Below are 26,961 nucleotides of genomic sequence, written 5' to 3' on the forward strand. Positions count from 1 at the left end.
CCTCCCCTTCTCTCTCTCTCTCAAAATAAATAAACTTTTTTTTTTTTTAAAAAAAAGAGCAACACAAAAGGTAAAGACATAAATTTAGAATGAACTACACTCCTGAAAATTAATTTGCTGAGAGGACTGCCCTTTATTCTGTCCTGTGAGTTAATTCCTTTCCTGGGTGTTCCCAGTACTGGTCACGGCAGGATGCTTTATTTATTCAAAGCATAGTGAAAGAGAGAAATGAAGACGGAATAAAGTGATTATCCGTGACAATGGTACGAAGACACATCTATGTTTCGTAACATTATCTTTAGGAAGGGGCTGGTGCAGGTGCTCAGTTAGTCAGAGTTTTAATAAGTACATTTCTCAGGGACAAAACAGAAGAACATAAGGGAGGGGAAGCAAAAATAATATAAAAACAGGGAGGGGGACAAAACATAAGAGACATATATATGGAGAACAAACTGAGGATTACTGGAGGGGTTGTGGGAGGGGGGATGGGCTGAATGGGTAAGGGGCACGAAGGAATCTACTCCTGAAATCCCTGTTGCACTATATGCTAATTTGGATGTAAATTATAAAAAAAAATAATAAAAATTTAAAAAACTATATATAAAAAAGAAAACAACGTATACAATGAATAAATAAAAAAAATAAGTACATTTCTCAGGTATTTTCTTACACAGAACTACTCAGTTTGAATCTCGATCTATCCCAGCTGCTTTCTTCTCCATGGGAATGGCTCTTACAATATGTCAGAGAGAAAATAATCTTCTAGAAACGATTTTAGAAAACTGATTTTAGAACTGCATTCTCACCAGAGACCACTATCTCCTCAGTAATTATTCTATCATAGTTCATCAAAATCACTATCACCACAAATAAATCCTACCCACAGCACCACCACCCCCCCAAAATCTGCAAAGATCCTCCTTTTCTAGAAACATAATCCAATTTGAAAGTTTTAAGTTTTTGTTTTTTGGGGTTTTTTTTGAGACAGAGACAGTGGGAGTTGGGGTGGGGGGGGGCGGGTAGGCAGCAGAGAGAAAGAGAAAGAGAAAATCCCAAGCAGGCTCCAGTGCTGCCAGAACAGAGCCCCATACGGGGCTCGAACCCACAAAACCAGGAGATCATGACCTGAGCCAAATACCAAGAGTCGGATCCTTAACTGACTGAGCCACCCAGGTGCCCCTGAAAGTTTTAAATGATAACTTAAGCATTAACAAAAACAAAAAGCAAACAGCACAGATATGTGATTAAGTATACTGAATCTGCAGTGCAGGAGAATTTGGAGGGTCTGTATTTCAGTGTAGAGTTGAGGGGTTTCATTCATTAAATATTAAAACCAGAAGAAGAACATTCAAGGGAGAAACTCAGACTTTAAGGTTCTAATTTGAAAGTTGGAGTGGCTCCCACACTGCAGGATGAAGGCGCTTTCAGAATGAGACCAGGGAGAAGCAAACAGAGCACGAAACGTTACCGATGCCAGAGATGGCGCCGAACAGGTCCTTGTGCAGGCTGTTGTCCAGAGCGATCCCAGGCTTCTGCGGAGTCACCAGCGGGTTCGCAGCTGGCAGCGGAAGCGATTCCTCCTTCAGAGTCTGCCCAAGGGGAGAGGGAAAAGAAATAGTTGAAGACGACGTTAGAAGAGTCGTTGGCTGCTCTTGGAAGTGTGAAGGCACATGCCAGCAGGGGACACGTGGCCGAGACGGACACGCTGCGTGGGAGAAGCAGGTGCACCGGCGTGCAGCGGAGGGAGGAGGTTGGCAGAGGCAGCAGACCAGGCACGAAACTGGGGACAGCGCAGCCTCGGCCCATAAAGTCACTATTTGTTTCCCCCAAATGTCTAGCACGTTCCCTTTCCAGACCTCTGATGCCCAACATTTCTTTAGATTGTTGTGGAATGTTACTTCCTCAGGGAAAAAAGCCTCACATGCCCCGTCTAACTGGAACATGGGAAATCCTCCCAAATGAGCAGCACTGGAAAGCTCTGCAAGCTTGCAGCTTCGTGTGAACTCCCAGTCAGTGGACGAATTATGTTAATTTTGAAGTCATGTGATAAAAGGGATTTTACTGATTTTCTCAGGTTTGAAGCAGTACAGAGAGATAGCATTATACCCTGAGTGACTTATCCAGATCAGAAAAGCAGACAGGTTCAGAGGATGCACGTGTGAATACAATGTTGTACATACAGCGTGAGATTAGTGCGGGGCATTTTATTTAAGGACAGTGCCCTTTGGAACTACAGAACCCATTCTACATATACGGGGTATCTCAGCATGCCTTGATTTAGGAGATGTGTCCAGAAGAGGACAGACAGTATAAAAAGTGGGACGGTGCAGCAGTGGGGGGGGAAAGGGACAGAAACACACACGACAATTCCCCCAGGGTATGCCATAATCACAAAGTGGCAAGACTAACACCTGAGCCAGTTCACGGGTCCAGAATAAAAGCGAAAAGAAGATCGCTGCACTGGTGTATGTGTGCAAATGAATGGTAGACAGTCCCCAACCCAAACATTTTGAGATCATCTCTGGGATCATCCTTCAATCAACTTAATTTCCAATACATCTTCCAATGACTGCATGAGGATAATATAAATTAAGATGCCTGTTCTTGGAGGTGGGGCCTTGTATCACTCAGGTTGGCCTCCCTAACATCTAGTCTGACTTTCTAGTTTTACAGACACTGAGAAACTCTAGCCCCAAGACGTGGCTTTTCCACGACTTGTTGGCATGTTACCATCAGATTTAGGGCTACTAGCACTGAGCTCTCATAGTACACAGGTTAGAACTATGCTTTTTTCTTTTAACCTCCTCTACCCATAAATTTTTGTTGAATACACAGTGAAGGTCCTTATATCTTACAAGATATGGTCCAGCAGGAAAGCATGGTTTGAATAATGATTTTCAACCTAACAGTTGAAGGTTAATAGACTGGCTCCATCTTAGCCAGAAATGCAATTAAACAAGAGTACTATGGACTATTATGGTTTGGGTGGAGGAAAAAAAAAAAAAAAGAATGGATGTGTCCCCTGCAAATTCATACCCGCCCAGAACCTCGGAATGTGACCTTGTTTGTAGATGTGATGACGATGGAAGGTAAAATGAAGTCATCCTGGATTAGGAGGCCTACATCCAATCACTGTGTTCTTATGAGAAAAGAAGAGGCCATCAGAGACCCAGATACACGCCAGCGGGGAGGCCCTGTGAAGGCAGAGGCTGAGACTGTAACAACGTGGCCACAAGCCAAAGAACGCAAGGATTTGGGGCAACCACCAGAAGCTGTGAGAGAGGCATGGAACAGACGTTTCACACGGAGCCTCCAGAAGGGACCAATCCTGCGGATACCTTGATTTCAGACTTCTGGCCTCCTGACTGTGAAAGAATGAAATTCTGTTGTTTTTGGCCACCCAGTTCGTGTGACTTGGTTAGGGCAGCCACAGGGATGAATGCAGACTGTACCTAGATGTATGTGCTTACGTACACTGCCGGGGTTCACGGGGAAGGGTGACACATCCCTCACGTTGATCCGCTGCACGTTCTCGATTAGCAGACCAAACAGAGGCAGGTAGAGAGTGGCTATCCTTGCTTGATGGCTCTGAAACAAAGGCACACAGTGCAAGTTTACCCCAAGGCTCTGAGAATTTCACGATGGACCAAGCTGGCACTGGCCACCTCCTGTATTCGGATCCTTGCTATGAAGACTATTAGATTTTACTGTGTAAACAGCGAAAAGTCTTAGTGAGGTTACCGCTAATTTTCTAATTGGTTACTTTCTCTGTAATACTTAAAATGAAGGACATTTACCAATCCATATTTCCTTCCACTGGGGTCCACTCACCCTCGAAGCATATCTGTCATCAAAAGAATGCTTTATCAGCAGGTTCTTGAGCACGCTGATGGCAATCAGTCGGACCTCCCTAAACTCTTGGAGGGCGGTCCCCACCTCCCTCAGCAACAGCCCCACCAAGAAGTGGTTTCTACAGAACTCGTCTGTTAATGAGTAGTCAAGCTGGAGATCTGAAATGAGGGACAGAAACTGCTTTAGTTCCAGAGGCTATAATGCACTTTGAATAAAACAGAAGCCAAACCCACCCTCTGCATTTAGCCCACCCTGTGTGTCAACAGATGATTAAACTTAACTTCACTTGGGAAAAGGTTGATTATCTAAAATACTGCTCTAATTCCTGGGGCTCCTGGGTGGCTCAGGTCATGATCTCACAGTTTGTGAGATCGAGCCCCGGTCGGTCTCTGTGCTGACAGCTCAGAGCCAGGAGACTGTTTCGTATTCTCTATCTCCCTCTCTCTCTGTCCCTCCCCTACTTACCCTCTGTCTCTCCCTCCCTCTCAAAGATAAATTAACTTTAAAAAAAAACATACTGCTCTAGTTATCACATCAAACTCTTAAACAAAATTTAAATACAGATAATTGTACTGGACTTTGATTTTAGAAGATGTTACATCTTGCATAAATATTAAGTTAGTGAATAGTTTTAGTACTAATTTTTGGAATACACAACATGTTATACTACAAATGAAATTTGGTTATCGATGTGAAATAGAAAATAAAGTTATTGTCTAACTGACATTATGGAGAAGTAATTTGTACCTAGCAAACATGTCACTAAAGAAAGAATAAATACACATAGTCTATTAAAATATTTGTTCTTAAGCATAAGAGACTGTTAAAAACTGAGAACAAACTGAGGGTTGATGGGGGGTGGGAGGGAGGGCAGGGTGGGTGATGGGTATTGAGGAGGGCACCTTTTGGGATGAGCACTGGGTGTTGTATGGAAACCAATTTGACAGTAAATTTCATATATTAAAAAAAAAAAAAAAATATTTGTTCTTTACTACTTGAGTTCATCAATCCATTTTCCGGTCATTAAAGCCTATATGCTCTCATTAAAACCCGATGTGTTTAAAAAGAACATGTTAGCATATAACCTATTTATTCTGCTATAACTGAATGAAGAACTTCCTTAACATAGAATTTTTAAAAATTTACTCAGTACTTCTATACCTCTATAAGTAAGTTTAAAAAACTAATATAAGCTAAAACTGAAATACACAAAGCACCAAGCTACCTAGTAACTCATCAGCAAGCTAAGTGATAAAACTGGTATCTCTTATGGAGAACAAATAGAAGGAAATGTGAAATCTACTGAAGGAGGGTAAATAAAAGCAACTCAGGGGCACCTGGGGGCTCAGTCGGTTGGGTGGCTTAAGTCATGATCTCACAGTCCATGAGTTCGAGCCCCGCATCGGGCTCTGTGCTGACAGCTCAGAGCCTGGAGCCTGCTTCAGATTCTGTGTCTCCCTCTCTTTCTGCCCCTCCCCTGCTCACTCTGTCTCTCTCTCTTAAAAATAAACATTAAAATAAAAAAAAATTTTTAAAAAGCGACTACACATCACTCTCAAGTTGAAATACACCTTTCAGTAAGCTGTAGCTAGAATCTCAATTCTTATATTGAATCCATTATTAGAGGAAAATCTATAGACCCCTTCTTTGACTTTGATTCCATTATTAGTTACTTCCTATCCAAAATACCGACCCAAGTCCTATGCAGAAGGCCAGGGAAAAAGTATCCATCTTTCCAGAATAATCATGTCCACTGTTTACGACTGTTTTAAGCTCTGTTTACTCAAATGACAGTTCATAGCTTGAATTCACATAAAACCCTTAGGAGAAAGCTGTGGGTTTAACTGCATATGTGTGTGTGCATGTGTACAGAGAAGGGGGAAACAGGTGAGAAGGGAAAGGAAGGAGAATGCTCAAAACATGGACTCCTATCAGTGTCATAAGGTATATTATCTGTAGGTGACCCACATCCACCTGCCAGGGTAGCCCCTCTTGGTCCCAAATACTCTGACAATCTACTAAGAGCTTGTCTGAGTCTGCTGGGCACCTGACCCTTGACCCAGGATGCTCACCCCCGCCTCACCCAGCTTTCTGCCAATTATCACCTCAAAGTCACCTTCGCAGTGAGGCTTTTCCTGGTCACCCTCTCTCAGATGCCCCCTGCCCATTTCATACCCTCCCCCCCTCCTTGGTTTAGTTTTCTCTCCTTAGCGCTCATCACTAACATGCCACATATTTCACTTCGGTAAAACAGTCAGGCATTTTCATCCCCCTAGTCCATGACTGCATCCCAAAGTCATGGGTACCCTAGCCACACTTGGTGCCAGCTAAATATTTGTTGAATGCATGAATGCCCACACCAGGGCCCCGATCCCCCTGCTTGCTCCTTAAAAGGCAGTCCAAGTCTGTCTTGGGGAAAGACATTTATGTGTCGGAACGAATGCTTTTGTGTGTTTCTGAGTTCCCGAGGCCGTTGATTTAGGTGTCATTAATAGTTTGGGGACATCCTTCTGCTTTTTCTCCCTTTTAGCATAAGTCATCCCCAGCACACACAAGACACTAAACTCAGTAATACCACTTGACAGACTTGACAGACTAATTATTTTCGTTTGGCTTAGTGAAGACAAAGAAATCTCGATGAGTTTCCTCTCTTCGAACTTTAAGAAGATACACGACAGTTAAAGACTCAACATGCAAACGTAAAACGCATGTGACAAGCCATGTGGCTCCTGATTCAGGTCCCTGCCACCACTACGGACAAGGACTATGAAAATGGCGGAACAGGACATTTCTGGAGTAAAGCAGGGCTTTTTGTTTGTATGACTTCTTAAAGAGGTATCCTAGAGGACCTAGGGACCCCAGGAGCAAAAACCCAGATGCCCACCCCGGGGGTGTTACAGCAATATCTTAGCCGCGGTGAGAGTAAATCCACTGGTTTATCGTGAATTTGAGAACTAATCCAAATAGCATATGGGAACCGCCGAAACGGAGAGCATACGTAAGCATCTCGGCAATGACTTGCATTCTCTTTCTTTTGAAGGAGGAAAATGCAAGAAAGCAAGCGGTCACACCCACACCTACCTACAGGAGTGTCATTTGACTCCACAGTTGGTGAAAGAAAAGCTAATTCATAAGAAAAAAGGAAAAGTGAAACAAATCAAAAAATAAACTACAGTTAAGTAAAATGGATTTTTATTTAAGCAAAGGAATTTTTCAGCGAAATAGGGCCTCACCGACATGACCTGCAGTCTAGTAAGTTTGCTGGCGAGTAAGTTCCCACACAACACTTTACCAATAGTTTTTTTTTTTGTTTTAATGGAAATTTAACAAGAAAAAAATGAACTCATCAATAAAAAAAAAATTAGAAAATTCCAAGGTCACATTTGAGTCCATTCTCTTTTCTTATTAAAAATGAATGGCTCTTTTTGTGAAAAGACTCAGATTAATGTATGTAGAGATAGATTACCTTGGTATCTTTGGATCCTGCCTTTTCCGAATGGCATGGGGAGATTCAAAGGTATATAGTGTTCGTGATTGCACACCACACGGAGAAATTCAAACTTGTATTCAAAGAGAGTCTGCAGGAAACAATGGTCAAAGATAAATACCTCACCGAATACACAGCACCCTAAAAACCTGTTAGAAATCATACACCCAGTCTTTAGCTTCATGACCCTCTTAAAACCGCATGTTCTATGCTATGTTACAGATTTTAAAACGGCTGTAGGGATTTGTTTGAAAACTGGGAATGTATTTCATTAAACAATGTCCTCAACTGACTCTTAGGACATTTATTCTTTATGCTTCTCCTACTTCAAAAAGGATTTCAGGCAGCTTATAATTATAGACACAGACTTAACACCATTAAAAAATGAGTAAGGCAGAGCTTTAAAATAGACACACTAGGGAAGAGACAGATAAAGTCTATGTGCTTACTTCCATTACCTTGTTAAGTAAACTATGATTTCCAACCCTTATACTTTTAATTTTGCAGTGGAGAAGTCATCTTGGATATTTATGAGAAAATCAAGAAGTATATGTATTTTATATTCAGAATTACTGTATTCCTAACACCCCACACATTAATACAAGTACTAGTTAGTACTAGATAGTAACTCCAAAAGAGGGGACAATAGTGCCTCTGGCGGGACTGAAAGAAAATTGTCATGTGAGCCCAGAGAAACAGGTGGGTTTCTGGATGTCTGTAAGAGCAGCCTGTAACACACAAGCTACCTTCGGGTCTCCAGGAGCAAAGCAGCTGATGTAGTTGTTGATCTGTTTAAAGACGAAGCCCCTGTCCATGAAGGTGAAACATCTCTGTGGAGAAAACATCCCAGAAAGGTAAGTATTTAGGCACCAACTTTTTTTTTTTTTTTAAGTTGGGTTGAGGGGCACCTGGGTGGCTCAGTGGGTTGAGTATCTGAATCTTGATTTCAGCTCAGGTCATGAGATCGGAGCCCCAAGCTGGGCTCTGTGCTGAGCATGGAGCCTGCTTAGGATTCTCTCTCTCTCTCCCTCTCTCTCTGCCCCTCCCCTGCTTGCTCTCTGTTACTCTCTCTAAAAAAAAAAAAAAAAAGTTGGGTTGAAATCAGCATTTACTGTTAATAAGTTTATCCTTTAGCATAAAAACATACCATTGACATCTACTGAGCACCTACCATATATTGGTCACTGCTAGAATGAACATTTTAGCCACTTGACACCCTGTGCCCTTCTGCCCTCACCTTGATGAACACAGCAAGACTGTGGTTTGCATGTTTAGATGCCTCTGGGTTATCTCGAAACTTCTGAGTGATGTGTGGCGTCAGCATATTCACAACAGTTTCCACAGCATGGTGATAAGATGCGGGGAATCTCTGGTTTCGCAATAACTAAAAAGAATTTAGACCAAACACTAATTATTTCTAAAGTTGCAACCCTCTGGGGAAAAAAAATCTCATTCCTGAGTCCATTTTAAAAAACCCAGAGCTCAAATCTTCTTTATCTAAAATTAGATAAGAGAAATTATTCTTTCTTCTCTCAAAATACTGTATACAGGTATTCTAATACTTCATAAAGCACTGTGGATTAGACTAGAGATCCTAAACTTTGGGGTGATGAAGATCCCCTTGGAGGTACTTCTAAAAATGTGGAGATGTGCCTCTACTCCCAGAAATTCTCATCAGAGCTGCGTTTTTACTGAGTACTTTTGGTGGCTCGAATACCTATACCTCTCAGAGATCTCTTTAGAAAATAATGGCTCAGGTTTAAGCTTCAAGTATTCAAACTGAAAATAAACAGATCAGAGACTGCATGTCAACAGCTGACTCTGCTTAGAAACAGTCCTTTTCAGGGGCACCTGGGTGGCTCAGTCTGTTAAGCATCTGACCCTTGATTTCTGCTCAGGTCATGATCTCATGATTCGAGAGATCGAGCTCCAAGTCAGGCTCTGTACTGACAGTGAGGAGCCTGCTTGAGATTCTCTCTCTCCCTCTCTCTCTGCCCTTCCCCTGCTTGTGTGCACATTCATGAATTCTCTCTCACTCTCTCAAAATAATAAATAAATATTGAAAAAGAAAAAGAAACAGTCCTCTTCAAAATAACTTTACATAACAATTCTTCCCCATCAGGAATGCTTACCTACAAAATTATACACAGATCTCAGCAACTACCTATCACGGACTGTGTACCTTCTACCCATCAGGCATCACGCTAGTACATATTTTTATGTGCTTTATCATTCAATTCTTGTAAGTTTTAACCCTCATTTTACAGATGAGGGTTAGTCTAAAGACTAAATGAGTCTTTAGTCACACAACTAACAAGTAACAAAGATTCAAACCCAGATCTACCATGAGTCCAAGGCCTGTGTTCTTTCCGCTCTTTGATGCTTTGGTTCCCCACCCACGTGCCCAATAAATGGAACAATTTACTAAGAGCCTGAAATGTGAAGGGACTGAATTAGATGTTCCATGACATTTATCCACTCATGCGTGTGATTCTAAAAGTCACAACTGGGGTGTATTTTCATCCCCATTTTACAAATGAGAAAATTCAGCTTAGAGAGACTCAGTAAGTACTACCTGAACTCCAGTATCCCTCCTTTCCTTCTCCCTCTTAATGGAGGAACCCCTCCAGCATGCTGCTGCCCAGCTAGCGACTACATTTCCCAGCCTAACTTGAGGCCAGAGAAGGGCCATGTGACTGAGTTCTGGCCAATGGGCTGTAAGAGAAAGACTGTGTGCTTTCTCAGCCATGTCCATAAAAGGGGTTGCTTGCCTTCCAAGTCTTCTTCTTTACCACTGTCTGGAATGAGGGCCAGCGCTTCAACCATGCAGATGAGGTTAACACCTGGGCTGGATAATTGGACAGGAGCTTGAGTCCCTGAACGACCTTGGGGGGACGATCTCCCCCACTCTCAGAGCTGCCTACTGGCTAATAAATTTCCAAAAGAGAAAAATGAAACTTTTGTCTTACTTAAGCCATTATTTTGTGGTTTTCTGCAGCAGCCAAACCAAAGAAACAGTATTTTCTAAAACTAGAAATCTAGGTATTTCTGACATGAAAGCACGCATTATTTTATGCATTAAATCCCAGAATCTATTGTGAATTTTGAAATATCAATAGCTTTATAATAATCTTAATTCTCAAACCAATAATAAGACAATCTTTGTAAACTTCTTTAAACTCAAGAATCCAGTGAGGGAAGGATCAAGTAATAATAGTAAGTATTTAAAGTTTACTTTCCTTCCAAAACAGAACAGTAAAATTAGAAATTCCAAAGGGATTTTCTTCCATATGTACAGCCAATAACTCTATATCCTGAGGTGTCAGCCTCAGTAGATGATCAGCTTCCTGGACTCCAAGCCAGGCCAACTCGAGCCACCAGGCCTGACTGCCTGACACCCAAGCTGCCTACTCCTGAAAAAAGGTCTCTCAAGAAATCGCTGAGGCCTTCATAACGCGTCTCAGTCAATGGCTGCTTAAACAATTAAAAGTGGACAGGGAACTCAATAATGTATGGGCACCTCTTAACCTATTAGTCACTGTTATCAAAACTCAGAATGGGACAACCAGACACTGAATGCCCCCCCATGTGATGCAGTAGCACCAATTATGAAGTATCCTTGCTAAAGAGCAAATCGAACCTAAATTGAATTGAGCCTCAACATCACTACAAGTTTACAGGAACCACAGGGGACAAAGGCCCATGTCACATAACACTGTGAGGTTATAGTGTGGGAAATTCTGCAGGACAAATGGCCCACTTTCTTCAACAAAAACACTGCATTAAAAAGCAAACAAATGACAAGGAACAGTTTGAAAATCCAGGAGACTTCAGAGACATATCAACCACATGCAATGTGCAGACTATGTTTAGATCCTGACTCAGACCAGCCAACTGTAAAATGACATTTCAGAGACACCTGGGGAAAAGTGAATACAGACAGGGTGTCAGATGATAATGAAGAAATGTCGCTGACTTTGTTGAGTGTCATAATGGTACAGTGCTTACATCTTTTTTGAAGGCTTTATCAGTTAGAGATAACATATTCAAGTTTTTACAGATGAAATGATAAAATAGGGGCAACTGGGTGGCTCAGTTGGTTAAGCGTCTGACTCTTGATTTCAGTTCAGGTCATGATCTCATGGTTCGTGGGATGGAGCCCCAGGTGGGGCTGCTCGCTGACAGCTTGGAGCCTGCTTGGGGTCCTCTCTCTCTCTCTCTCTCTCTCTCTCTCTCTCTGTCCCTTCCCTGCTCATTCTCTCTCAAAAATAAATAAATAATATTAAAAAAATAAATGATAAAATATTTGGTAATTGCTTTTAAAATACTCTAAAAAAAGTGTGGAAGTGGATATATAACTGTTGAAGGGGAGTGACAGCTTCAGACATGAGATTCAGCAAACTATTCTCTTCCCTTTTTATGTTTACTTAAAAATTTCTACAATAAGAGGTTTTTATGAAAAAGAAAGAAAATGTGGTGATGAATGGTGGATGATTAACATACCAACCAACCAACAATGCTGCTCGGTGATAAGAGGTCAACTCAGTGCCTCTGCAGACTGAAATGGAGCTCTCCTTGCAGTGACAAACAGCTATTGTCAAGAGTCCTAATTTGCCAACAAAACAGTGAGGAAAGACACATCAACAGGTGATAAAGACCAAAGCAATTAGATGTTTTTACAGAGATTACTCTACACTGAAATGGAAGAAAATGATCTAGGATAATGGGCTGCTGTCCAGGGTGGTGGGTATTCAAGCGCCAGCTCGGATGAGAGGACGCTGAGACACTAAGAGACTTCTAGACCAAACAAAACCCCAACTCCTGACCTTGTCCTGCTGTGGGATCTCCTCTCAACGCTGCTGCAGCGTCCCCAGCGGCCCAGCCACCCCCCATCTGCTCCTCTGACACCTGCTGCCAGTGTGGGGTCTGCCTGCCCAGGAGCTGTCCACACCAGATCAGCCTCCTCCGGCAGACATGCTGGGTCCTGTGCCTCCCAACCCTGCTGTGGGCCTGACACCTCTGTGCCATCCTGTTGGCTGCTCAGCTCCTGCCACCCGGCCCCCAGCCTGAGTGGGATCTTCTTGATGAGCCACATTCGGCCGTGCTGCGAAGGACCCTGTGAGCCCCACTGCTAGTAGCCACGTCTGCAGACACCAGCGACGGGATCCACCGCGTCCTACATGTCCTGTCTGGGCTCCGACAGTGGCTGCCGCCCAAATCACTGCTTCATGTACAAGCGGGTCACACCGGTATTCAAATGTTTGGTTCTCTTCTCCTTACTGTGTTCATCTACTTCCTAGGGGTTAGAGAACTCTTTTCTACAGGCTACATTATGGTTCAATGAGATGTACTAAAAAAGACTATTAGCTAATAAACTTCGTTTTCCTGGCCTTACCTGGGCATCAGCTCTTTCTTCTGCCTCATGTTCATTCTCTTCTCCCTAAATGTGGCATCCTAATAGGCCCAGGAGAAGCCTCTATCTCTACAGTGATCTAGCATTTTGGAGCTCACACATACACCTTCTTCCCTGTGCTCTAACGGTTCCCGGCTGAATGTCTTCTTTCTCCCAGGAGTACATCAACTTCAAGGCTGACGATGCACCATCTACACCACCTGCAGACCTCCTCAGTGCTCTGTACACAGCAAACAACTATTCCAAACACGTGCTCATGTACATAAGTATGGATACTGACATTCTGTACATTCTGCCATCATGTGTTCACAGTGTTTACAAATATAGTTGAGGGGAAGTCCAGGCAGCCCATCTAAAACAGGAACCATCCCATTCTTTGCCTACGTTTCAAGTAAACACTCTTTCCTTGCTCAATTAGGCCAGAAAAAAACTGGCTGAAGGCTAAACACCTAACTAAGGTGATATACTCATCCTATCCTATGCCACATTTTCCAACTTCCTTGAAGTACACCTGTGGAATGCTAGCAATTTGGCTTGATTCAATGTGGGAGGAGAGGAAATTCAAAAAGAGTCTGCTGAAATTATAGCTGTTAAATATAAGTGATAGAAAAGAAATCACCTAAAATGTGTCGAGCACAGAGGCAGAGTGGGGTTCAGAGTTGGGAACTCCTTAGTGGGCCTTGATGAGGTCTGTTTTATATTCTCCTTGAAAACTGCTAATTGTCAATTCCAAGCACGTGTCACCTACGGACACTGGCTGGGATGGGGAGGTGGGCACACGGGGCCACCTCCATCTTCAGCAAGAATGCAGCATTAGAAGCAAGGCTACCAGCATCAAATTTATCCGTCTACGTAAATATGCACCAGATGGAAGGACCCCGTTAACATCGAGAGTGCACACTGAAGGCTGCAGCTCAACATAGACTATGCCTCTAAATGCTGATTGATGCTAAATATTCTTTGGGTAGGGCACTTTCAGCTCCAGGGAAAGCATTACCTGGCTCTTACATGGATCTGTGGCCCATGTACCCCTACTACACAAATGTGTGCCTGGTCATGGCATTTTAAGAAAGACTCACCCATGGGGGCAAAAAAAATTAGGGTCAGGATTATAAACACATTGGATTATACTAATAATCATCAGTCTAAAAGTATAAAAACTCTGAGGGAATTTGATTATGATTTTGGAAATCACAAATGGCACAGGCACGGTGAATATGAAATTGTTCCCTAAATTCAGAACACTGGGATCAGGGACTAGGGCATACAACTCTTAAAGTATAAATAAAGACAAACATGAAAATAACTAATTCAAACACATAAAACTCATTACTCCTAAGATACGAAGCAAAATGAATAAAGCCTTCAAAATATGTGAGAAGTCCCTAGATCAATAACGTGCGACTCAAGGAAGGAACAGCATGGATCAGGTGACACAGAAGAAGTCAGAGGAAAAGTGAAATGTTAAACTCTCCAAAGTGGCAAGCAGGTATTTTGAATCTCTTTTTATAGTAAATTATCTTATGGTTAAACTTTCTCCTTTTGGATACCAGTGTTTCTTTTTATGCTGGGTAACAAGTTTTAAACAAACTACTTCTAAAAACTCTCTGAATACTGTTTTAGGACCAAGATATAATTAACTTACAGAAAAGGTTGTGCATGGTAGCATTTGAGCAGTCTGTTCTAAAGAGTTCCAAAAACAAACTGTTTCCCAGAGTTGCTGGAAGAATCAGGTTATAAGGCTGGAAACAGCAGAACATCTGGGAGAGGATGATTCTGACTCGAGCACGAGTTCTTGGCTCTGCTCAGCTGTGTGACCCTGGGCAGGGCACCTCACGGGTCTATACCCCACCTCGACCTCTGGGACATATGGGAGGAGCTGGACCAGGAGGCAGCTTTCAGACCCCTACCATCCCTGAGATTCTATGGTTTAATTTGGCACCTTGAGAAAAAACCACATGCCATTTAATTACTCTATTAATTTTCTATCACAGTTCTTGGAAAGAGATGTTATTGGGTACTTATGCTTCTGTGGGTGTTTCAGAAGTGTACATTACCTCTTTGTCAATCGCTCCTGTAGTCCATTCGGACACTTTCCCACCTAAACTTTGTGAGGGCACAAACCATGCCACATTTAACTTTGTAACCTGTGAGCCTCCATATAAATAAGGACTCTCAATGAATAGTTTCTGAACAAATCAGTTCTATTTTTAAATATAATCAAGCCACCAATCTTTCTGAAGTGATTACATTTATTTGAAACCAAAAATAATGAAAAATATAGTGGGGCCTTGTTATGGACTGAATTGTGTCCCTAAAATTTGTATGTTGGGGTACCTGGGTAGCTCAGTCAGTTAAGCATCTGACTCTTGATTTTGGCTCAGGTCATGAGACAAAGCCCCGTGCCCAATTCTGTGCTGAGCATAGAGCCTGCTTAAGATTGTCTCTCTCTCTCTCTCTCTCTCTCTCTCTCTCTCTCTTTCTCTGTCTTTCTGCCCTTCCTCCTCTCTCTCTCTCTAAAAACAACAACAACAACAACAACAACAACAAAATTCATATGTTGAAATCCTAACCCACAATCTCTTAGAATTTGACCGTATTTGGAGATAGGGTCTTTAAAGAGGTAATTAAGTTACTATAAGGTCATTAAAGTGGGCCTTAACCAACAAGACTGATGTCCTTACAAGAAGAGGAGACGTGCACTTGATGTCAGATTTCCAGCCTCTGGAAGTGTGCAGAAATAAACTTCTATTGTTAAAGCCACCCAGGCTGTGGTACTTGCTATGGAAGCCCAAGCAAACTAAGACAGGCCAACAACCTATCCTGCATATGACAACATTTTTAACAGAAAAGTACTATATCCAAATGGCCCATGTGTGTGCATGTGTCTGTGTATGCACGTGTGTGTGCAGGTATGTGTAAGCATGTGCACACTCGTGCGTGTACATGCGTGCATATGTGAGTGCACGTATGTGTAAGTGTGTGTATGCGTGTGTGCATGTGTGTGCATGCATAAGCGCATGTGTGTGCATTCATGAATGTGTGTGCATGTGTGTGCACATGCGTGCATGTGTGAGCATGTGTGCGTGCATGTGTGCGCGTGCGTACATACATGCATAAGTGCATGTGTGTGCATTCATGAATGTGTGTATGAGTGCATGCATGTGTGCATGCACATGCGTGCATATGTGAGCGTGTGTGCATGCATGCGTGTGTGCATGCAGATGCGTGCATATGCGTGCGTGTGTGCATGCATGCATAAGTGCATGGGTGTGCATTCATGCATGCATGTGTGCGTGTGTGCATGCATGCAAAAGTGCATGTGTGTGCATTCATGAATGTGTGTGTGCATGTGTGTGCGTGCACACACACTGAGCTGCATACTGCCAAGCAGACAATCTGCTAGGTTTTTATTTGGCAGGCTATTCTGGCATGATTTAGTTGTGCATTACTCTGTGGAAAGCAGGGCCCACTTCCATCTGGCATTTCCCTGGGCACTAAAACCGGAATAAAAAGGGAAAAATAAAAAGGAAACCACCTGGTCAGGCACTAGTGCCTGCTCCACTAGAGGAAAGTGTGGCTCTCGGTGCTGAGCCGCCAACCTTCTGCCTGACAAAATCCAGCAGCCTTTCCCCAGGCTTTCTCTGAGAGTCCAGATCCCTGGTCCAGGTGGCCTAGAACTTCACCCTCCCTCCCTGTGGTTCCCCTCTCCTCCCCTCATTCACTGTGAGAGAAAGTTGGGCACCAGCTCCCTGCCCCAGGGCCTCCTGCTCTCCATGGGGCTCAATGGGCTCAATGCCCTGCTTCTGCATAATTGCGATGCAGAGAGAATTCGGAGTCGTTATGGCAACTCCAAGAGGATGCACATCTCAAAAGGGACTCGGTGACTTGGCCACTGCGTTTGCCTATTAGAATCTTACAAAAATGTATCTACAATGAGCCTCAGACAGCCAGAAACAGCCGGTCACACCCAGACAGGCATCAGTCCAGAGAGGACACGTAGGGACCCAGAGTGTCACACACACCCAGGCACCTCAGCGAGAAGGGCTGGTGGGGGGAGACTGAGTTATCTCAGAGTCCATTCAATGCTTAGAGGACATGCATCTGACACGCTCAGCTTAGTCCCTGAGAAAGGTGTACAATGTTCAAGACTGGGTAATTACATTTAAAATAAATGTGTAAACTATTACTCTCATTTCAACAGACTTGAAGATTTCTGAGCTATTCAAAGGAAAAGACTTTGGACTTTTTAACACATGCTTCAGGAGAGTGAGCTTTGGAGGCAGACTGGTCTCAAAACCTGACCCCCTCCATTCGCTGGCAGCGTGGCCTTGGGCAAGGAACTCGCTCTGGCCTCAGTATCTTCATCTATAAAATGAAGGGTAGAACTTTATTATAGCCTGATGGCTTTGTCACATGGAATAAACCGCTTTCTCACTTGGAAAGCCATTAGAACAGTACTGTAACTGGCACACAGAAAGGGCTAATGAACGTTGGCCACAAACCCAACGAAAAGACTCCCTTAAGAGCCGCCACACAAGGCCCGATACGAAAGGACATACCTTAACTTTGGAGTTCTCTATCAAATGCTGAGCCATGGATTTTATCAAAACGTCAAAGAAAAACCATGAATACTGAAAGAAAACAAAAAAAGATGCTGGTAAGAAAAACAACAACTTAGAAGGTAAGATGTTTACCCCCTTAGGCCGACAATGTTACAGACACAAAACAGGTGTAACTCAAAAGCAGGGCTGAACCTCTCGGTAAATAAATTATTATGGGACCAGAGGTGAGTGGCAGGCAGCTGTTTTCTGGCTTTTGCGTGTCCGGGAAGCTGGGTGCATCTGCTCAGCACGGTACAAGCCAGAAAGAGGCACCACTGGATTAGATTTGTGATCTCGCCTCTCTGCTGAGCCTCGCCTGCTGATGCCACCTTTGTAATCTCTCAGTGTCCTCTGCCCATTTGAATATAATGACTTCTTAAAATTTAAGAGCCCATGGAACTTTGAATATGGTAATATTTTGCAGCTCCATCAGAAACCCAAGTATACGCAGCAAAGTTGGTCCCTGAGAACTAACTCTTTACCCCTTTTCAGGAGTTGGTGATGGTCTCTAAAAGCACACCAGGAAGGTGAACTGATCTGGCTGTGGCATTTTGTGAGAAAGCAAGCTGAGGAGGGTCAGAGAATCCAAAGGGGGCTTAGTGCTGACAGCAGAGAGCTAGATTCAGGGCTCAAACTCATGAACAGTGAGATCATGACCCTAGCAGAAGTTGGACGCTTAACCCACTGAGCCACCCAGGTACCCCCTGGCTGTGGCATTTTGGATTCTCTCTCATCAGTTTCCATATTACAGAGCCACCCTGGCCCCTCGATATACCTTAAGTAGTTTGTTGCTGGTGAGGAAGTCGGCAGAAGGCTTGAGAATTGTGGTCATGGCTTTTGTCAGTTCTTCGTGCACTGTCTTGTATTCGGAAGCAACGTACGGCTCAGCCTTGTACGCATACTTTGAAGAAAAGGGAGAGATACTTTAATGCCCCAGTTATCGGAGGTGGGCTGAAAGCAGGGGAGGCCCAGGGGGATGGCGGTCAGGGACCCAGGTGCAAGTGCAGCGGGGAGAGGAAGGTGTGGAAACAGAAGGTGGGAGGGGTTCCCCCAGGGAACCCATCAGTTAGGGAACCACCTGGCTCAGGTCAGTGGTCTTCCAGCCCACGACTCGACCTCCCAAGGACTTGGAGGAATGTGTCCCCTGACCCTGGGGGACTGATCCCACAGCCATAATTTACAGAGGTGTCTAAGACTAAACAGAAGGTGTGTGTAACTTTTCCGAAGGGTAACTGCCGCTTGTTTACGGAACTGTGTTACACGAACAAAGAACTTGCTGCTACTCAGCCCCATGGCATCTCTTGCTATCCCACGTAGTTATCTAATTTGATGGCAGACAGAGCTACCCTTCTCATCTCGGGAGAAGCAGTTTTACTGCAGATTTTAGTTGGGAAAAAGAAAAATGACAACAGGCTATACCAAAGGCCTTCCTAGAGCGACTTAAAATTCTTTGAAATTCCACATCATCATTATTTGCAAAACCCATTAAGAGAAATGTAGTTGAAAAAAATAAAATTAAATAAATAAATGAATGGCTGCCCCTCTTTGGACCTCCTCTCGTCCAGGTACAAGCACTGGCTTTAGGTATAGAAGAGAAGGCAGAAGTATTAAGTTGCACCCCCAAATAACTAGATTTTTTTTTTTAAATGAGTCCTTAGAAGGAAAATTGGAGAGCCACAGATTGAAGTGATTGGGACAGTTTATTTTACATACCTTAACATAGGACCTCAAGTGGCTCTCCAATCCTTCCTCATGGCACTGGGCAACCACATGAATAATGACCCTACACACCACAGGAATGAATAAAGCAATGAATAGTAATGTGAAAATGAAAACATTTCATTATTACACAGTAGTAGTAGAACAATGATGATGCTACTGGCACCACAGGAAACAAGGAAACGAGGAATTAGATGGGGTCCCTCTACATGGGATCAAAAGAAATTTCTTAACTATAATGGTCAACACATACTAGCATCCCAGATATGTACGACCGTGCTCCAGATGAGGACAGACTGAAAGGGGAGAAGGTATCCACCTCTCCGCCTCTCTTACCGTGTCACGTTGACAGCAACTTCCTCCTGGGTCGCTCTGGTGAGGACGCGGAATAGCTGGTTCAGGATGGTGGGCAAGAAGGCGATCATCACGTGGCCTTCCATTGCATGCAAGCTCTACAGACAAGGAATGGCACTTGTGTTTTCTTCTCAAAAGTAGACCAACCCCAACAAATTTCCACCCAGTTCCAAATAAGAATGGAAGAAGTATATCTAAAACAATGGGAACCTGTGGCGGGCAGAATAAGGGACAAAGATGTTCACATCCTAATTCCCAGAACCTGTGACGATGTTACAGGGCAAAAGGGAATTCGGGCTGCTAATCGGCTGGCCATAAGATGGGGGGACTCTTCTGGATTATCCAGGTGGGCATGAAGTCACCACAAAGGTCTTCATAATCAGAAGAGGGAGGCAGAAGGGGAGGGTCAGGGGAGACGTGCCTAAGGAAAGAATGGCCAGAGGTGTAAAACAGTTGACTTTGAGATGGAGGAAGGGATTACAAGCAAAGGAATGAGGACAGCCTTCAGAAGCTGGGAAAGGGCAAGGAAACAGATTCACCCCCAGAGTTTCCAGAAAGGAACTCAGCCTATGGAGGTGTAAGAAAATAAATTTGTGCTATTGGAAGCCACCAAATCTGTAGCATTCGTTACAGCAGCAATAGAAAACCGACACAAAGTCTCTTCCTAAAGTCACACGGCTCTCCATGAGGTACCAGAAAGGACACTTGGCAAAGCAGTGACTTTAGAAGTCCCCATTCCATTTTCCTTGCTGAAATCAAACAAACTCGTATTCCATTTCTCAAATGTCTGGTATTTTGTCCCCACGCCTCGGGTGCTCTTTGAACTACTCTCCTTTTTTAAAATGTTCCCCTTGAACCACATTCTGGATAAAACTCCCCTAGAGAAACGCCACCTTGGTATCACTGTTTCATGATACAGGGAGCCTGCACAACACTGAGGATGGTCACATGCACTCTTTTCTGTTCTGTTCTGTTTTGTTTTTTGCCCACCTAGCACCATTCGCCACAGTTATGTTATCTCCTACAGTGAGCTCGAAATGCCTTAATGGCAGGACTGAAGTCCCTCCTTCTTATGTGCTTGTCCCTGTGCCCTGCACCCAGTGAGCACTCAGAGGACAGGGCCTGCGTATGTGTGTGATTTTGTAGGCAGAGAACAATGTATTTTGGGTTGGGCCTAAAAACAGTACATGTGGGACAAAGATGGAGGCAGAGCAGTTGTCCTATTTCTTTTCTTTTTCGTCTTCTTTTCTTTCTAATTAAATTCTTAATTTTAATTTCAGTAGAGTTGACGTACAGCACTCTGGAGTTGTCCTATTTATGAGGCCGCTTCTTGCCACCATCTAAAACCACAGAGAAGCGAGAGTATCCAGCTAAGAGCATCCTTATAAGGTTCCCGAGAGGTAAGAACGACCCTCACCAGCAAAAGGAAAACCCAACCTACTCCAATCTCATTAAAAAGGGGTTACTAAGAAAGCCATCTGATACCTTAAGGTATTTTACAAGTTCACTCCCTAAGGCCTGGGCTCCAGATTCGGTTTTCTGACAGTACTGGAAAAAATTATGTAAATGCTGATCCTGGGAGAAAAAAAAGAAGAGAAAGAAAGAAGGCCTATTAGCATAATGTTGTGGAAATAGGAGTACCTGCTTCTTACAGCATGCATGTTTTATTTAGACTAAGAAACTGATCATATAAAAATGAAAACATCAAAAGAGATAAAAATTTTTAAAAGATTTCCAAGAACCTCCAACAAAAGAGGAAATAGTTGAGAAACGTTACTTGTACTATTCATTTATGTCAGTACATATGAGCGCCTTATATGTACGTATAACATATCAATTAGGATTTTTTTTTGTTTGTTTTTTTGCTGAAAAGATCATGCAAATTCGTTCACTGAGCAATCATTGCTAACTAATGCTAATGGAACAGCCCGTACCTGAGTATACACGGTAGAAACCAGATGAGTTGAAACTTTCAGCAGTGGCTTGCTTCCGTCTACCCATTTAATTTCTGGACCATAATGCTAGAAAATATGGAAGGGAAAAAAAACATCCCAACAGATGAGTGCTCTTGGCTTCAAACACCATGTTCACCGAGAGGACTGGTGAGGTGTCACAGGCCCAAACAGCGTCAGTGACTCAACAGCTACGGCTGGCTCACTGCAAGAATGCAAGCAGTACTAGTTTCTGCCCACTCTCTTCCCCCAGGTACAAAGCTCTCCTCACTGGATTTTCTAAGTTACCTTTTAGTTGCAGTTGTATGAGTTACTATCTGTTTGAGAGGGAAAGAATCCTATTTCACCAATGACTTGACCAAACTGGATTTTAGGATCCTGACAGTGATGGCAGAAGATTGTCCAGCAAATGGGACAGTATGAAGTCCTACATGGGTAAAGGGTCAATACTGTGTGTGTGCTTACTTTGATTTCTGACTCCTCCATTTTTTCTTACATTCAGATTAGGAATTATAACTGAGTGGTATAGGATTTCTCCTGATTTTGGAATATTGTAACCATTTGTCCATAACATGGACCCAAATTTGGCACTACTTCAATGTTGAGAAATATTAAAAGCCCTGCAAAATGAAATAAAGCAGACCTTACCTGAGTGCATTATAAAACTGAAATCTATAAAATTTAAGATGGCCAAACAAACTGCAAAATCAGTTAACCAATGGGAGAAATGGGAGAAAATTCAGGCTTTCATGGATCAGCAAAGGTATCAGAACCAGCCACCCTGTGGGCACGAGTTGCTACATTTACGCTAAACGGAAAGACAATTCCTAATAGTTTACGTGACTCTAAGAACACGTCCTTATTTGAGCATGGCTGATTTGCAGTGAAAAACTTTTACCTCATCCAGTATCTCTAAGTCTCTGTTTCCCTGATGAGGCGCTGCTAGTTCAGGACTTATAAAATGCCCAAACTAGAATTCTAGATTGTGCTGTTAATAGCACTGCCTTCCACTGGCCTATGTTTACTTGGAAATGAATAACTAAAACCAAAATGTCGGGACCGGCAAAAATACTGTGTGCGTTCTTGTGTTATTCTTGCGTTAGCCGATTTTTCATGTTTTCTGAAGGTATAGGGATAAATCAGTCTTAAAGTCCTATACCCTGCCCATTCCGAGCTCCTGGTAGCCAAGGTAGCCAGAAGGGAGATTGGCCGCGACAGGAACATGCTGCTCACTAGTCACTACCCTTCCATCCTTCAGCAGAGGAAGCCAGGAATATCCAACTGTTGAAACAAAACACAAAAAATTTCACGGCAGGTTGTTCGAAAACATATGAAAGAAAGTCAGTGCTATGAAATGGCCTGATCTTTAAGGCCCTGAATCTAGTCTCTGCCGAGCACTGTCTACAATGTACTTTGGCCTCTTTGGGATTACAATTCTAAAATGATCTTTCATAAAAACTTACATATGCAAGCCAGGCATGCTACCTTCACAAACGTCATCTAAAAACTCCACAGAAGGATGAGAATTCAGAATCAAAATAAAATTTAAGGGGCGCCTGGGTGGCTCAGTTGGTTAAGTGTCCGACTTCGGCTCAGGACACTATCTCACGGTTTGTGAGTTCAAGCCCCTCATCAGGCTCCGCACTGGCAGTGGAGAGCCTGCTTGAGATTCTCCCTTTCTCCCTCTCTCTGTGCCCCTTCCCCACTTGCACACACATGCTCTCTCTCTCAAAATAAATAAATAAAACTTAAAAAATAAATAAAATTTAAGAACCTACTATGTAACCTGTAAACAATGAAAGGATTGATGAGACCCCAAACCTTGTGTTTCAACAACATCCTTCTTCTTTGTGCTCCCTTTACTAGAATTATCGCAGCTGACATGGAAAAACGTGAACAACAAGTGGTGCTTTTCGTGTAGCTGGGTGGGCAGTTCTATTTTAATCTGCAAGGAAGACAAAATAACAATCTCTCTTATATTTTAAAACAACAAGAATTCCTGATGACAGCAGGCACACAACACGTCACCCATTGCACAAACCTGCATTTGGTCTCCAAACTAGCATTAACATTTGCAGTCGAAGAAATCAAAGAACGTAAACTGTGCCAAAGAAGAAATGGATCCATAATCCACTGCTGTGATCTGAATGTGTGTGTCCCCACTCCCACCCCCAAATTCTTATGTTGAAATTCGTATTACCCCCAAGGTAATGGTATTAGGATGTATGGCCTTGTGGGGGTGACTAAGTCATGAGGGTGGAGGCCTCATGAATGGGACTGATGCTCTTACAAGAGATCCAACAGAGCCCTCCCTGCCCATTCCACCATGTGAGGGTACAACTGAGAAGTGTGTGACATAGAGATGGCCCTCACTGGGCCATGCTGGCCCCCTGATCTAGGACTTCAGCCTCCAGAACTGTGAGCAATAAATACCTGCTGTTTCCAATCTACCTATTCTGTGGTTCTGCTGTCGCCTGAACAGACCAAGACATTCACTGACCAGAAATGGGAGAGTTGGTATGTCAACTCTAGAAAGAACTAGAAAACACGTGACATCAACCCCTACATTAACCTAACACAGCCAAGGCATGATGAAAAACCAGGATAGAACATCTGAAAGTAGGATTCATACAGGGGCACCTGGGTGGTTCAGTCAGTCAAGCATCAGACTTGGCTCAGGTCATGATCTCGAGGCTGATGAGTTTGAGCCTGAGTTGGGCTCTGTGCTGACAGCTCAGAGCCTGGAGCCTGCTACGGATCCTGTGTCTCCCTCTCTCTCTGCCCCCACCTCTCTCTCAAAACTAAACATTAACAATTTTTTTTTTTTTTAAAGTAGGATTCATATAGTAGTTTTAATGAACTACATTATCATTCTACATAAAGAAACAATACAGAAAAAAGATTCTCGGATCCAACAAACATAACCACACAAGTGTGAATTTGAAAGAAAGTATGTCAGAATATTAATTGTGGTAGTAATAGAGGAGAGCTTTTTGACTTTTCCTCTTCTATGATCTGCTTTTTCCCAAGTTTTCAGAATAAATGTTACTTTTGTAATTAGAAAAGAAGATGTAAAATAAATACGTCAACATTTAGTTCTAGCACTGTAACTGCAGTGTAGTATGCAGTTTCTCTTGAATTTTGCTTTACTAAGCAAACAACTTGGAGTTTTCTTTAAAACTGGTTAACTGGGATTTCCCTTGAAAACCTCCTCACTTACCTCATCATAAAATTCTGGGTTTTGGTGATGGTGTAAAACCGCAGCAAAGGCGCTTCTTGTGAACACTGGCCCACCGGGCCTGCCGTAAATGCACTAAAGCAAGAGTTAGCAAAGAAAAACACCAGTATTTAATTAACAGAGTCAGAAATTAAACTCAGATGTGTTGTAAAGAGGCCTTCCTGCAGCATAAACTTATAATAACCACCTCTGATGGATGGATTTCTTCTGCCTAAGAGACCCCTACGTCTCCTGGGTCCAACCCTTCCTTCAGCCCCTCTCCCAGCTCCCCCACCTGAGCACACACACCCGTCCACGCTATAACCAGACAACAGCTTGCCCACAACTCCCTTTCTCACCTCCACACCTGTGCTCATGCAATCCCTCTGCCTGAACAACCTTCCCTTCTATGTGCACCACACTCCCATGTGTCCATCAAGAAATGATTAACTCCTTCCTCTGGGTCCCCTTAGCATTTTTTAGCCTAATTATTCAGTTTTGACAAAAAGTCATTTCAGGACCTTCTATGTGCCAGGAGCTTTTTCTCCATGACTAGCTTTCTCAGTAAACCATGATTTTTTTTTTTTCTTGAGGGCAAAAACTATTACATTCTTCTTTACACCTTTGTCTCCTTCCTTTCTTGGAAAGTCATTTTCACATAGTTACAGTAAAGAATTTGGGGTCTGGAGCCAGACCACCTGGATCTGAACACTGGTGCCACTAATGGACAGCCCTAAACAATTTTATTTAAATTTTATGCATTAGTCTCATCTAAAAATTACTGTTAGGAGAATTAAAGGAGTTTAATAACTCTAAGGCTCTATGAGCAGAGTCTGGGTCATAATAAGCACTCAATAAACACCACCAATACTCTACTAGTGTTATTATTACCATATTATAATACTTAACAGATATCAATCTATCCTTATTATTATTTCTATTATCAATCTTACTAATACAATTCTTAGCACCCACACACCCTGGCTCATAGTCAGACGTGATGTATTTACCGAATTGAACATGCCTAAGAAACCTTCATCCCCAAAGAGTGTAACAAAACGGAAACAGTCAATGAGGAACAAGAACTCATTTACTCCATATTCTGTAAGGTTTGACACATCTGGTTATATGTTATGATGTCACATATCTTCGTGTTTGCGTCTAACTATAACATGCTAAATTCCTTTAGTTGTGCAATTTGCCACTCAGGTCCACTTTTAAAATGGAAAAATGAGGACATATATAAAAAACAAACCTTCAGGGGCGCCTGGGTGGCTCAGTCGGTTAAGCGGCTGACTTTGGCTCAGGTCATGATCTCACGGTCCGTGAGTTCGAGCCCCGCGTCGAGCTCTGTGCTGACAGCTCAGAGCCTGGAGCCTGCTTCTGTTTCTGTGTCTCCCTCTCTCTCTGCCCCTCCCCCATTCGCGCTCTGTCTCTCTCTGCCTTTCAAAAATGAATAAATGTTAAAAACAAAACAAAACAAAACAAACCTTCAGAGGCTGAGAGTCTTCCTCATCTGAATCTTTGAATTCAATGCAAATAGCAATGTTTCTGGCCTGTAGCAATATTTAAAGAAAAAAAGAAGAAGAAAATAAGGCAAGAAGCCAGAATATGTAAATGTATATAAAAGAACATGAGAAGCCAAGAGAGACTGATCTCAAAACTGAAACCTCCATCTCTGCGCTCACCTTGGCAAAAGACTTTTGACTGTCGTATTTCAAGTACTTAGGGTAAACATACAGGTGGTTGTTGTAGATGGTGTAAGGCTGAGTGTGTTTTGGTATGCAGGGCACAAATTCTTCCACTTCAAATGTGATTGGAGTTTTACTACAGGTTTCAAACTGCTTCATGGGAATGTATGACGAATTCACATAATCTGGAAAATTAACAAGAAAGAAGTTGCAGTAAAAACCAAACAGAATTTTGTCTGGTTATTACAAAGAACTAACACTTACTAGGAAAGTCTGAGGAAACATTATCAATTGTAATGTCTAGGTTGCCCAAAATCACCGGGAGTTTAGCCATCTTTTCAGGTCTGTAAACAGAAAAAAAGAAAAATCACACGTGTCTAAGTCAGGTTAGCTCTAAAACCTAAATTCTGGAGCAGCACTTCCAGAGAAATATAATGCGAGCCACACAGTAAACCTCCTAGGAGCCACATTTTAAAAAGTAAAAACAAACAAACAAACAAACAAAAAAACAGGTAAAATCAGTTTTAAGAATACATTTGATTTAACCCAATATATCCCAACAATTATTACTTTAATATGTAATCAGTGTAAAAAGTTACTCTAATTGTTCAAATGCAGATGTGTATTACACTTACAGCTCATCTCAGTTTGGATTTGGCTGTATTTCACCTG

At 42.7% G+C, this 26,961-nt stretch overlaps 1 protein-coding gene across 15 annotated transcripts in view; it reads right to left on the reverse strand.

The window, feature by feature from the left end:
* DOCK9 (dedicator of cytokinesis 9) overlaps window positions 1–26,961 on the reverse strand; it is a 332,962-nt gene that overhangs the window by 111,346 nt on the left and 194,655 nt on the right. For all 15 annotated transcript variants that reach the window (XR_006215038.1, XR_006215044.1, XR_006215032.1 and 12 more), the window contains exons 16-33: window positions 26,554–26,633; window positions 26,287–26,474; window positions 26,089–26,154; window positions 24,602–24,694; window positions 23,203–23,326; window positions 22,541–22,662; window positions 21,364–21,450; window positions 20,915–21,004; window positions 19,412–19,527; window positions 19,070–19,139; window positions 18,132–18,257; window positions 17,315–17,386; window positions 8,577–8,723; window positions 8,086–8,169; window positions 7,319–7,430; window positions 3,832–4,010; window positions 3,475–3,588; window positions 1,469–1,589 (exon numbers count right to left, since the gene is read on the reverse strand). Coding sequence is in view for 12 of the 15 variants with exons in the window: in XM_042979621.1 (XP_042835555.1) it covers window positions 1,469–1,589; window positions 3,475–3,588; window positions 3,832–4,010; window positions 7,319–7,430; window positions 8,086–8,169; window positions 8,577–8,723; window positions 17,315–17,386; window positions 18,132–18,257; window positions 19,070–19,139; window positions 19,412–19,527; window positions 20,915–21,004; window positions 21,364–21,450; window positions 22,541–22,662; window positions 23,203–23,326; window positions 24,602–24,694; window positions 26,089–26,154; window positions 26,287–26,474; window positions 26,554–26,633 (1,991 nt within the window). In the remaining 3 variants the exon portion in view is untranslated. The remainder of the gene's footprint in view (window positions 1–1,468; window positions 1,590–3,474; window positions 3,589–3,831; window positions 4,011–7,318; window positions 7,431–8,085; window positions 8,170–8,576; window positions 8,724–17,314; window positions 17,387–18,131; window positions 18,258–19,069; window positions 19,140–19,411; window positions 19,528–20,914; window positions 21,005–21,363; window positions 21,451–22,540; window positions 22,663–23,202; window positions 23,327–24,601; window positions 24,695–26,088; window positions 26,155–26,286; window positions 26,475–26,553; window positions 26,634–26,961) is intronic.

Source organism: Panthera tigris, chromosome A1 (assembly GCF_018350195.1).
Source record: "Panthera tigris isolate Pti1 chromosome A1, P.tigris_Pti1_mat1.1, whole genome shotgun sequence".
Classification (NCBI taxonomy): domain Eukaryota; kingdom Metazoa; phylum Chordata; class Mammalia; order Carnivora; family Felidae; genus Panthera; species Panthera tigris.